The sequence below is a fragment of the Impatiens glandulifera genome, chromosome 1, assembly GCF_907164915.1.
Source record: "Impatiens glandulifera chromosome 1, dImpGla2.1, whole genome shotgun sequence".
NCBI classification, from domain to species: Eukaryota; Viridiplantae; Streptophyta; class Magnoliopsida; order Ericales; family Balsaminaceae; genus Impatiens; species Impatiens glandulifera.
Genome location: NC_061862.1, coordinates 145,434,000 through 145,448,567, shown reverse-complemented (window position 1 = coordinate 145,448,567; position 14,568 = coordinate 145,434,000). Strand labels below are relative to the sequence as shown.

The window sequence follows — 14,568 nt, the reverse complement described above, 5'->3', positions numbered from 1 at the left end:
ATAATTAATATATCATATATAATACTTACAAAGATAAAAATAGTTAATATATTATATATAATAAAAGTATATTTTGTTGTCGTATCTATATCTTAAAGTTAAATTTTAGTTATTTGTTTTAACATTTATTTTTTATATTAATTACTTTTAAGATTAAACATTTTATATTATTAAGTGCATGTAGTTGTACGTGTGTTAGGATTAAAGAACATAAGTTAAAAAAGATTAATATATTGAATCTTCAAACAATTTACATAATTTTGTACTTTGATTTTGGAGTTTTAATAATTTTAATTTTTTTTAAATGTTGAATAAGTATGATTGTTTCATATTTTTATTTTGAAAAATTATGTTTTAAATATTGAATATGTATGAGAGTTTGATATTTTAATTTTGAAAATAAATTTAGTTAGAGTTCGATCTCGAGTTCGAGCTCGAATTTGAAAATTTAATTTTTGTTCAAAATTTTCAATTAGAGCCGAACTTGTAGGTAAATAGTCGAGTTCAAATTTATAAATTCGTTCGAACTCGAGTTCGAGTCGAGCTAATAAATACCAAATCGAGTCGAGCTCGAGCTCGAGCTTAAGCTGGTTTGAGCTCGACTTGGCTCGGCTCATTTACAGTCCTATCGACCAATACGTTTAATTCATAATTCTATTATTATGACAATCGGGGATGTTTTATTGGGTAAATCGGTTGAGGCAGTTGAGAAACTCATTTATCTCTTAAAAATTAATTTGTGCTCGTTAAAATTTCATTTTGTTTGATCAATGGTGTGTGTTTTTTTTTAAATATTTTCTTATGACGTTGTCGTTGAGCTTAAACGACTCTAATTATATCATTTTTTATAAATTATTTAAAAAAAAATTAAAATTTTTTTGGTAGAAATATAAGGAGATAGAAAGCTCCAAATTTGGTAATTTCCACACAATTGAGGAAGAAGAAACAAGTAAGATATTGGTTGAAGATAAATGAGTGTTTTTGTGACATGTGTTTAGAGTGGACATGACTATGAAGTATGAAGGGAGATATATGACACTTGGTTTATTTATGATATGTTTTTGATGTTATTTTTATGTTAGTAGTTTGGATAGTGGGTTTTCTCCACTCTAGTTGATTCTTTTCTAAAATTGGGACGTTTTTCATTATTGATTTTTCCACCTATGTTAATATATTTGAATAATGATTTATCACCTCAACTTAATTAAAAAAAAATTAATTTTTATTTTGTATAAAACACCAAATTTAGTTTTTTTTAGTGCGATTAATTATTGCAGATTAAATAAATAACTTGCCAACAAACTTATCCAATTTAACATACCTGACTGCCAAACCTAATTAGAAAGTTGGGAATAAATTTTGTTTCAATTTATTTGTTAAAACTTCTCAAAATTGGGTGTCAGTTTGATTCAACATATATTTTGTAATAATTTATTCACAACAATTACTGTAGATAACTTATTCACCATCACCAATCAATACCAAACCAAACCAAACTAGGACTAAGAGAATTTTGTTTTCATTTTCCCACTCTTAATTTAAAAAAAATATATATATAATGTAACAAATAAGAGGTTCATAAAAGAAAACCACAATAAAAATCATGCAACATCAACTATTAAATCATGTAAATTTTATAAGCATGTGACTAATAAATTATAAATATATACCTTAGTATTCTTTAAGCTTAAACTACTTTCTCAAGGTAATAAGTTATAATTAAATTAAAGAACAGCATAAGATAAAAATATTCAATTTGTTGACAATTAAATAACATGGACCCATCTTTCTCTCACACACACAAACACACACCAATTACCTTTTAAGCCTTATCTCTCCAAACCTAATGAATGTGGTGAAATCCATGCACAAACAAAACTAAGAGAACCAAATCATCATCTTTCTTTCTTCCTCCTCTCCTCCTCAAGAACACAATCTCAATCCATCATTATTCTCATCAATATCATCCAATTAAAATGGAAAACATCAACCATATCAAAGATAATCCAGTAGATCCTCATCAAGATCATCATCAATTATCAAAATTACAAGTCATTCATCCATCACCCAAATTAGCACCACCATCTCCACCCTCAAACACCTCTTCCCCATCCCACGAATTCTCCTTCACCATATCTCTCCACCCCAATTCCGCCGCCGCCGCCGCCGCCCCTGACAAATCCAAGCAACCCACTCATGATTTCTCTCCGGCAGATGAGATCTTCTTCCAAGGTCATCTCCTTCCTCTCCACCTCCTCTCCCATCTCCCCCCAATCTCTCCACGGGCATCAACAAATTCTCTCGACAACCTTCCCCTTCCCGTTAATCAGACCGCCGCCGCCGCCGCCGATGACATTAAAGAAAGGACGAAATCAAAATCGTTCTCTTACGGCCAACCTCGCCGGAAAGTGATGGAATCCAAGGAAAGAACTACAAAGTCGAAATCTTTCTCATTTCTTGGAATACCCAGATGGAGAACAGAGAAGAAACAGAGCAATAATAATCAGAAGAATCAGAATCAGAATCAGAATCAGAATCAGAAAACAGGACTGAAATTTGATATTGGGAATGTAGTGAAAAGATACATAAGAATGATGAGACCTCTTATTCTATCCTTGAGAGGGAAGAAAGAGAAACCACATATTCTACGGCAGCCCCATTCATTTTCCGGCAACTTAGTCAGCTGCGGCGGTTCTAGGAAAGGAAGAATGACCGGAAGGAGGGATTTCTCGTCGGCGCCGGCATCAATGAGAACCTCGCCGGGAAATAGTGGGCTTTTGGTACCGGTGCCTCCAACCTCGACTAGTGATAGCACCATGGAAGAATTGCAGGCAGCGATTCAGGCGGCGATTGCTCATTGCAAGAATTCAATTTCAATGGAAGAAAAGATTAAAGCCAAGTGAAGAACATGATCAAATTGATAATGATTTCCTATAGTTAGTAACTAGCCTGGTAAATTTGAAAAAAAAAATTATATATATCTTGTGAAATTTTTTTCTTCTATTTTTAAAATATTATAATGCTCTCTTTGTATAAATATTAAAATAAATATATTTTTGTGAATGTTATTAACACAAAGATTGCTTTGTTTGTTTGAAAATACAAATTTATCAATATATAATTAAAGTATTATATATACTTATAAATTAATATTTAAATAAGATAAAAAAATATTATTTTTTATGTTCAAACTCATATACAATCTCACTCACATTCTTATCCAAAATATAAGCACTACTAAATCCAAAAAAAGTATGATTTAATTATTTATAACTGAGATTATTTTATTCATACTTGAAAACATTGATTAAGAAAAAATATTTTAAATTTCACTCTCTTTCCCCCTATATTAAGTGAAATGGGTTCTAGAATATTCATTAGGTAGACTTGTTTTCTCTCCATAAATTGAATTGAATCAATGAATCTAACAAATAATTGAGAATGAATAATATGCAATAATATCTAGAAATGATTTTAAGTTCAATCTCGACTTCTATTATCATCCAAGTCCAAGAACAAGGTATTTAATGAATTAATTTTAAAGTAAAAATGTTGGATGGTTTGAGAACTTACAAGTTCCATCCATTGGAGGTCTAAAAATTTTATTAAATTTTTTGTATAAATGTTTTAAGCAATTTTAATTTTTTGTGGTCTTAAATGAATTTAGTAAGAGACAAAAGATAAGATGTTATAAAACATGTACAGATGAGCATGTTTGCAAATAGTATGACCCAAACATGGTACCTGGCCAGAACCCCCACACTCCCATAATTAATTTCATCGATCTAGATCAATTTCAGAGTTCTAAATTCTTAAAACTAGCTAGTACTTCAAACTAAGATGCCCAAAAAAACAGATAGATAAGGAAGTAATTATTAGAGTATATATGCCAAGATGTTGCTTGTCGGGAATGGAGTACAATGATTTATTTATTATTTTTCTCCACGATATAAAGATATTTTTGTTTAAATGTTGCAAATTAGCATGAAACTTTATGATTATGACATCCGCTTAAACTTAAACCGTTGTAAGTTGTAATCGAACCCTTCTTCTATTAAACAAAGAAGAGTTGTGTTTATTTACTCGAGAGATAATTAATGTAATTAAACACTAATTTTTGTTTTCAAATTAAAGATTTATAAGTGAGACCCACAAGAAAAGGCATTGAGTGCATGGAAAGGGAGAAGAGAGAGTATTTGTAGCAGAAGACAAATTGAAGGAGGAGTTTCCAAAAGGCATTGTGTCCATGCAAAGTCAAGCTGTGATGTGGGTCTATCGAATTTGACAAATTTATTGGATTTTTCTAAAGCCAACAATTGCATCAATAATCACTCTAATAATGCATTTATATGGGTTCTACTTGCTTTACATCTTTTTCCATTATGTTTTTTATTTAATTATTTAAGCCAGCCACATACATACACATATATCATGATTATTTTTTCATGAAAGTCACATGTACAAGCTATTCAAATTATATTAACATGTTAATAAGTTAATTACCATCTATTTAGTTTCTTGACACTTATCTTAATTGGTTATGTACTTTAATTTTATATAGTTAATTCAATTTTTTTAGTAAAACTTTATGAAAGTTATAATTGAAGAAAGATGTGGGCATGCATAAAATGGAGTGCTGACTCATTTTTCTTTCAAGTGTTAGTTGAGGAGTTTGTAAGAGCATAGCTTTATGTTGTTAAAACATTTAATGGCCATGCATGTTGTTTCTTTGTTTAACAAACTTCAATCAATTGAGCTTAATTAAATAATATAAGCAACTTTACTCAATGACTTTCTCTTTCTTTTTAAGAAAAGTTGTAATGATATGTTTATCTTGATATATCTTCAACATAATAACATTGAATATGTTAAGTGTATATTATTATCTTGCCTCAAACAAAAAAGAGAATACTTGATCATCCTAGGGATCGAGAAACAACTAGAAGATTTTCTTTTTTGGGCGGAGTTCGTCTAATAGGTTTCAAACGTTATCGGGTATTACACATCTTATGAAGTACGATCAAAATAAGATTTGGAACATTTCATAATGTAACCTTCAATACTCTATAAAATGTAAAAGAATGTGGAGACAATGTTTATGCTAGGGATCTTATCTAACTCTTGCAAGATTTGAGAGCATGCTAGTTTTTGTCTTTATTTTTAATTTACACACATTGATTTTTATTTTTTTAGTTTTATTAAGTTACTTTTTTATTATTTAATTTCATATTTTGTCATTATTGGTTAAACAATCCTATTTCATTTTGAATCATATTGATCATTTTATAAAATAATAAATTAGGTGTGTTACATGTTTAATCTTAATTCTATAAAAACAAATTGACTCGAATCTCATTAGAAAATGTTATATTTTTTAGGGCACGATTATTATTATTTTAGTACAAGTTAACTTACTTTTTGAAAAAATAATAATAATCCCCCACTTTATTTTTCTTTCCCCTCATTTTTGGGTTGAACATTAAAAGTGGTTTAGGGTTATTTTGTATTAATGTGCATTGTTAATATACTAACTAATTAATCAGCTAGGACCAATTGGACCTAATTCCTTCTTGAATTCGGCTAATACTAGACAAAACTCACTTGGTATTTTTAATCATCATGTGTAAACTCCCCGAGAAGGCTGATAATATCTCAACGACTAGAGAACTTCAACTATACTAACGAAAGTTTTCACCAAATCGTTTTTATTAATTTCTTTTAAACAGAACAGTAAACAAAACATGAAGATATGCAAAGAAACCCTACAATACAAAGAAGAAATGAACATGAAAATATATTTTTCACTAATTTGTTTTGAATACATTTCCAATTTATTTCTTAGTAGAGATATAAGTATAATTAATCAAGCAAGATATATATATAATGATTCCAATCCACATTAATCGATATTATTTAATTCATCATTAAAAAATGGATTTACAGTTATTTATGATTATCACAATAAATTTCACAAACAATATAATCATTATCAAGCTTCTATGTTAAAAAAAATAATAGAATTTACAAGATGAATACAATAGACTGATCAGAATATTTTAGTTCAAGATTGGTTGATTCATAAACTGATTGTTATTGAACTGAAAAAGTATTATCAAGACTTAAGTAATTAAAATATAAAAAGTCTTCCAAATCAACCAAATTGTATTGAGTTGGTTCATCAATAGGATTTTGTAACTAATCTTTGAAATTAAAACTCTTAAACATAGGTGTTTTTGACTATGTTAAGATAAGTGTATTTGATTATTCACTTGATCTGATTTTGGTTGTTTATTGCATTATATATTATTCTATGATTCATTTATTATAGCACGGATCATATCTTTATGCAAATGTGATTGTTGACAATATAACTATTGTTAGAATTATTATTTTTTTAATTCTCAACTACGAAAAATAAAATTTTAATATTTTTAAATCCATTAGACAAATATAGTCAATTTTAGAGGGTTGTTTATTAGCATTAATAAGAAAAGGACAATAATAACATAGAAAAGATGTAACAAAAAGAATAGAACAAATTTTAGCTTATAGCTGGGCAATCTAATTCACCAAACATTGAATCGATTAAGTTTAAATTTAATTTGTCTTGATGTTGATAACTCATTCATAATTATTTTTTATTTTATCTCAAAGTTTAGTTTTATGTAACCCCGTGGGGCTAATCGTTTTCATTTCCCATCTCATGAAAAATCCTTTTAGCTCTAAGTTTCTATGCATTTTGTGTTATTACATCATGTCAAATCAGAATAATTAATAAAATAAGGCGAAACAATTGTATACAATTTTTTTGATTATCATGAAGCTTGATTTGGACGAAAAAATTCATACATTTTATTTGTTGATTTGAGTGAAGTTCACAGTAAAACAACGTTTATTTGTTTTTTATACATTTTTGTTAATTTTTTGTTCAAATGGAGAATCTATTTATTATTTGAAGTAGAAATATCTTTTTTATTCCAAATAAAGACTTCTTTAATTAAGAACCTTAACACATTTTAGTTCTAACCTCATCATGTTTGAAAATCAATTATATGCATGGTCCTAGTTATAGCGGTGCTGTCCCTTTGGATGTGTCATATACTCATCCTTCAAAATTTCAAAATTAAAGTATAATAAAATCTCTATATATGTATACGTAAAGTTTTTAAAATACATTAATTTTAAAGATGATTTAGGAGAAATTAAAGGAACAACAAATCTCTCACCAGTTATATAGCTGATGTTTTCCTTTATTAATTAATTTTATTTTCATTCTCCATTTCATTTTTATTTCTTTTATCATAATTTGTTTTTCTAACTTATTATAACAATTCTTATTTACAGATTAACTATTAAACTAATTTTTACTTTTGAATTTAAAACTTGTTTGAAATTTTACTTTTTTATAAATTTTTAAAAAATGATATGTTATATAAAATTATTTTATTTTAATAATTTAATAAAATAATATTTTATATTTAAAAATATTAAAAAAATATTTTATTGATTTTGACAAAATATTTAGAGTACGATTAAAAAAAACTTTTATCATAAATAAATTTAAAAAATATGCATAAAATAAATTTTAAAGTATAACCACATCGAATATATATTAAAAAACCAAATATACAAATATTGAATATTTTTATATTATGATGTTGTTTGACCGAGTTGAAAATTGACCTACTTTCAACAATGTGTTAATTATATGATTTTGTGAGAGGATGAATTTGGCTGGTGACGATCATGACAATAATATTAATGATGACTAGAAAATATCTTATAAAAAAAACATTTATGCTATAATAGAGAGAAAATTAGTATAAAACGAGACATTAGCAATATTGTATTTATGGGGCATTACTCGTTAACATTAAAAGTCTCACATTGTTAAAAAATTATCTTAAAATTAAAATATTTTTTTGTTAAGTAGTATTAAATTTTAATTAACTTATCATGTTATAATTAATTAAAAAAATATTTTCAAAATAAAAGTATCGTGTAATTTTATCTTTAAAAAATAAACTATATTTATAGGATCATTCAATTATAATTAAATATTATCATTTTTAAGTTAAATAAATATTTTTTAAAAAATATAAAAAATATAAAATTAATATACATATAAAACAAATTAATAAATTAAAAATAAAATTTATAAATTAAAAACCAATTTTTAGTTACACCGGTTAAAACCAAAAAAAAAAAAATAAAAAAAAAATTATCCATAAATTATTTTATTTTGTTTCTTATTAGACTTAAAGGTTCAGACTTAAAGTGGTTATATACACTAGCATGTATTTCGTGTATTTTATCACGGGCTCAGTTTTTTCACTGACGATCCGTGCGACACTAGTTACGATCTCCGTGAGAACGAGTAACTAGTCAGTTTTACTCGACGCAACACTCGACGTTTAATAAAATTGACACAAGAATTCTAGAGAGAGAAAACTCTTACAAAGAATAATATTATATTACTCGAATACTTGGTGATTTACAATAATGTAATACCTCACAGGTATTTATAGGACTAATTTTAGCTATTACATTAATGACACACTAATTTAGGGCATTCCTTATAAGTGTCAATCAGTGATGCAATAATTTAGGGATTCCTTCTAATTGTCAATCAGTGATGGACTAATCAAGGACATTTCTTTTAAGTATAAATTAGTGATGCGCTAATCAAGAAATGTCTTTCAACTCTCAATTAGTGATGCGTTAATCAAGCACATGCCTTCCAGCTAGAATATTCCTTGCGTTGGTCTTAAGCGGGCTTAAGTCTCCTCCTCTTCTTGGGCCAGGAAGATTGGGCCGTAACATTCTCCCCCACTCAATCTGGCGACGTCCTCGTCGCTTCCTCCTTGTAGGCCTGGATGGTGTCTCCACATAAGATAAAAGTTTTGAGCGACATGCTAGCTTTCCAACTCATTTCTTCTCTAAGAAAGGGCATTCGTATTGCCTCACAAGCCTCTTGTGAACTTTGGAAAATCGTCTCTCTAGATGGAGGAGAAGTTTTACTATCACTCGGTTTCCTCCGAACTCCAAGTGTCTTCTCTTCTTGTCCTCCCATTTCTTCATTCTTTTGGCAGTCTTGGCTATTTCGCACTTCTCTTTCTTGAAGGGAAACTCCTCCGGTTGCCTCTTCAATTCCTCCAATTTGGGAGGTTTAATGCGATAAAGAACCGCCGCCGATGGTTTAGCACATTTGACTAACTCTTCTCTGTGATCCACCTCTCTCTTATGGTGGGGTTTCTCTAATAATCCAGCGGGCATTACATCGTGACCTTTCTCTAGGACAGTTGTAACTTCTGGAGGTATCTTCTCTTTAGACGCAGTTTTCTCATCTTCTTTCACGGTGACAAAAGATGATGGGTAGGTATTCTCCGCACCTTTTGAGAGTTGCATGGCAGATAGGTGCCTAGTTTCTCTCTTGCTCTCTCTTGTTAAAGGTATTGTGCGAGTAGTACCTTGCTCTAGAATGTACATCATATTGGCAGAAGGGAGTAGGATGACATTTACCTTGTCTAGGAACTCTATGCCGAGAACCACTTTGTAGTCGTCCATGTCAATAATGGAGAAATTCAGAAGGCCAGTCCACTCCCCCAAGTTGATCTTTACATTACAAGCAACTCCATAAGTTGCACTTGGTGCCGAGTTAACTGCTTTAAGCCACCCTTTCTCCTTAGTGTACCGGATTCCCAATCTTCCCGCCTCCTTTACCTATAGAAAGTTATTGTTGGCTCCCGTATCCAACAAAGCTTTAACTATGTGATTTCTTACTTTAGTTTCCACAAATATTCGTCATTTCTTCGCGGACTTTGGCTCATTAAACTCTGCTGTAACAACACTAATTAGGTTTAACGACCCCAGTCGAGCTTCATCGTGAAGGCGTTCTTGCTCCTCCATCAATGCTGATAGTTTGTTCTTCATAGGGCACTCTCTTGCTCTGTGTGACCCTTCACAAAAGAAACACTTTATCCGGGGTTTCTCTCCACATTTCTCATCCCGATCTTCTCTACCATTGGATTTGGTAGACTTAATTGGGTCTTCATTGTTGTAGATATGGTTTTCACCATTTCCCCCCTTGTCATTCCTCTCATAGGTCGACTTTGGTTTCTTTTGCCTTCTCATTTCAAAAAGTGATTCAGCCACGACAATAGCGGTGTTTAGATCTTGGACACCACGCCGTTCCAACTCCAGCTTCGCCCACATTTGTAGACCATCAATGAAGGCGAACAAGGCTTCGTCGTCTGAGTAGTTAGGAATTTCAAGGAGAGTAACGATGAACTCCTTGACATACTCCTTAATACTCCCTCTGTGTGAGAGTCGCCGCAACTTGGCCCTTGCTTCTCGAATGGCGTTTTCAAGATAGAACTGTCTCTTAAGTTTCTCCTTGAATTCACTCCAGGTATTGACAGAACATAGACCTCTTTCTATGTCACTACTTCTTCTCCTCCACCACAGCATTGCGGTGTCTTCCATGTATGTCGTGGCAGTATCTATCTTCCTCGCCTCTTCTACTAGGCCGAGTGCTTTGAAATACTGGTCCAGACTCCATAAGAAGTTGTCGATCTCCTTCGCATTCCTCTCGCCTAAATACGCTTTAGGCATTAGAACGTCTATCCTTATCGGATTGGGGACTCCTACAGGAGCACGTCCGCACTCTTGCGCAATTGTCTTCTTGAGTAATTCCACATCCTCTTTGGTGACTTGTAATTTAGATGACATTACCTCGAGTTTCTCGGTCAAGGTATTAATTTCACCAAGTAGGGTTTGCTCCACGATCTGAGTTTGCTCTTGAAATTTGAACAAGCCTTCGTTCAGGGAACCTTGCATTCCTTCTCGAAGCTCGTCTCTCTCCTTCTCAAGCTCGGCAATGCGTTCATCTAGGTCCTCAGCATTATCTTGTCCGTATGCCACGGTGAGTTCTACCTTCTCCAGCATGGCGATAATGTCAACGATAGCGTCTCTTAATCTCTCTCTTTCTTTGGTAGCTTTGGATCCTCCCCCCTGAACTTTGCGAGAGTTCCTACCATCTTCTCCGGTCCCGTGGGGAAGATTCTCTACTTCGTCCATGACCTTTGAACTTTCATCCGATCTCTTCGTCATTTCAGCTTTGATACCAATTGTCACGGGCTTAGTCTTTTCACTAACGATCCGTGCGGCACTAGTTACGATCTTCGCAAGAACGGGTAACTAGTCAGCCTTACTCGACGCAACACTCGACGTTTAATAAAATTGACACAAGAATTCTAGAGAGAGAAAACTCTTACAAAGAATAATATTATATTACTCGAATACTTGGTGATTTACAATGTAATACCTCACTTTATAGGACTAATTCTAGCTATTACATTAATGACACACTAATTTAGGGCATTCCTTATAAGTGTCAATCAGTGATGCACTAATTTAGGGATTCTTTCTAATTGTCAATAAGTGATGGACTAATCAAGGACATTCCTTTTAAGTACCAATTAGTGATGCATTATTCAAGGACTTGTCTTTCAACTCTCAATTAGTGATGCGTTAATCAAGCACCTGCCTTCCAACTAGAATATTTCTTGCGTTGGGCTTAAGCGGGCTTAAGCCTCCTCCTCTTCTTGGGCCAGGAAGATTGGGTTGTGACATTCTCCTTAAGCCTCCTCTTCTTGGCCAGGAAGATTGGGCTGTGATAATTTGCACGGGTAATAATATAAAAAATCTTAAAAAATATTACGGTAAAAATGTGATAATATTTTTTTAAGTTTATGGGCGGGTCAACCCACAATCCGACTCAAGTATCCAATTACTTTCACATTGCTGAACGATCTCTAAAATAATTGATACAGTTTGATTCTTCAACTCATTTAGTTTGACCTCTAGAGTCCACTTTTTTCTCATACTACGAGTGAAAGGGAAAATGTAAAGACTACCATTAAAGTAGCTTAGACGAGACTTACTATATCCATATGAATTATATCTCTTATCTCTATAAATATGACGAAATTCTTCCATTATTGCTCACTAATAATAGTGAAATCTATAGCGCAAAGTCAAAAGTTATGGCTGATTAAAAACTATTGATGAATCACCTCGTTCATCAAATTAAATATTGAATTTAAAATAAAAAGTGTTATTAGCATGTTGGTTAAAGAGTTGTACTTGTTTTGTTAGGTTACAAGTTTGAACTATACCTATAGCATTTTTAATTTTATTTTTAACCGTTTTAAATTTATGGGCAGGTCAACCCACAATCGGACCCAAGTATCTATTTACTCTCACATATATATATATATATATATATATATATCCAAATTAACCACAACTCTTAACCCGACAATCCGGACACTTTAAAAATTAAGCATCATTATATATATATATATAGATTTGAAAAATATTTTTTTTATATATTTTTAAAAAAATTTTACTCTTATTTGATAATAAAAAAACTATCTCCACAAATAGAGATATTTTATCATACTTTTCATGATAATTTGAATAATATAATAAAATAATAATATTTGAGTTTATCTCCCTATATCAACTAAACAATAATCAAATGTATGGTATTAATATGTTGAGAATAAACAGACATAGTAATATCTACGATAATAAATCAATTATGCACTTCAATAGAAATTTAAGTGTGATAATCAACTAATATAGACGAAAATAAAACAATTCAATAACACTAACATTTTTTTCATGGAAAATCCCATCAAATCAAGGAACAAAATGATGCCACTTTTTATCAATCAAGTTCCACTATAATAAAAAGTTAGGTATACAAAATATAATAACCCACAAAAGATAAGTGCATAACCGAAAATATCACAATTGTTTTTGGTTACAAAAATATGGAATCAAAAACTGAATTTCCTTTACAAATATTTCTACTTATTAAACAAAATACTAAGTGGTCCCTCATCTGTCAAGCATATTTCAAGAAATAGATCATAAAATATATATCTTCAATAACTAAAATCAGACCAAGTCACTATTATTATTATTTTTTTTAATGGAAGAGAACTAACATGACACCCCACAGTGATGACCCGCACTTAAACCCAAAGCGTTTTCAGATTAAATTGAACCCGTGACTTTTTAATTTCTTAAGTCGAATTTTACGATTGAACTACCTTACGGATTCAGATCAAGCCATTATTAAAAAACAAGAAAAAAAAATAATGCCTCCTACTATTTGAATAATTTTCAAATAATTTAAAATCAGTTAAAAATCTAATCATCAATAAAATTAATTAATTTATTAAATAAAATATTTTAGTTTTAGTTTTTTTAAATTTAATTTCTATTATATATTAATACTTTTAAATATTTCTATTAAATAATATAATTTTTTCTTAATTTCAATTCAAACAACTTTATTTAAATAATTTAATAAGTTATATCAATTTTTAGCTTAGTATTGTGACAGGCTAAATATAGTATAAAAATATAAATAATTTCATGGTTTATTTTATAATATTTATACAGTAAAAAACACTACTTTAAGCAAGCTGGTGTTGCGTATGGGTTTTTGGAAAGAAAGAGCGTTTTAGTGCAGCCCATCATTACCCATGTACCCTGTCAGGCCTGGCCCATTAAAATTAATATTTTTATTTAATTCTCAAATATTTATTAAATATATTGGGATGATTTTAATAATATATAATCAAATAAATTTTAAATTATTTTTTTATTAATTTTGAAAATTAAAACGATTAATTAATTTTTTATAATAATATATATTTTTTTATTCAATATTAATAGTTTTTCTACAATCCTTTGTATCATTAGCTGCACAATCCCCTTTCAGAAAGAAAGGGAACATTTGATTTATTGAATCAAATAGCCGAATAAGAGCAAGTCTTTCACTTCCGGAGAAATTCACGATTGTTGGGCGAAGAGCTTTTTAGGTTGACTTTCGAAGTTAAGAACCTTCTTTCACTTCGAGAAATTTGTGAGCTTTGCAACACTGGTGAAAAAAGGGTCAAAACCGAGAGTTAAAACTCTCGGTTTTGACCCTATAACTTTCGGTGAAGACACCTTACCGAAGGTTTTAGTAACCCTCGCCATCCCTCGCTATTGACACTCTCGGGACTTCCATAAAGAGAAAAACCGAGAGTTATATGAAAACTTTCGTATTTTTCTCTTTTTGAAAAAACCGAGGGTTTTACAAGAACTTTCGGTTTTTCTCTTTTTGGAAAAACCGAGGGTTTTATACAGACCTTTCGGTTTTTCTCTGTGTGGAAAAACCGAGGGTTTTGCAAAGAACTTTCGGTTTTACCCGAAGAGGAAAACCGAGAGTTATATACAAAACTTTCGGTTTTCCTCTTCGGTTAAAACCGAAAGTTTTGTAAATAACTCTCGGTTTTCCTCTTCTTGTAAAACCGAGAGTTCTTTGCAAAACCCTCGGTTTTCTCCTTTTCAAGAAAACCGAAAGTTTTGTGAATAACTCTCGGTTTTCCTCTTAAGGATAAAAACCGAGGGTTTGTCATATAACTCTCGGTTTTCTCATTGGCTTAAAACCGAGAGGTTTCTAATATCTCTCGTTTTTTTCAAAAAGAGAAAAACCGAGAGATT

The 14,568-nt window shown here is 30.7% G+C and overlaps 1 protein-coding gene across 1 annotated transcript; it reads left to right on the top strand.

Moving 5' to 3' along the window:
* The first annotated feature begins 1,864 nt into the window (after positions 1–1,864).
* On the top strand, positions 1,865–3,081 carry LOC124910476 (BRI1 kinase inhibitor 1-like). Its single transcript, XM_047451121.1, has one exon. The coding sequence runs from the start codon at positions 1,977–1,979 to the stop codon at positions 2,901–2,903; it is 927 nt and encodes a 308-aa protein (XP_047307077.1). The 5' UTR covers positions 1,865–1,976; the 3' UTR covers positions 2,904–3,081.
* The last annotated feature ends 11,487 nt before the right edge of the window (positions 3,082–14,568 follow it).

Bases quoted from the DNA above. Each gene is read 5' to 3' on its own strand.
- LOC124910476 (XM_047451121.1), top strand. From the start codon at position 1,977: ATGGAAAACATCAACCATATCAAAGATAATCCAGTAGATCCTCATCAA.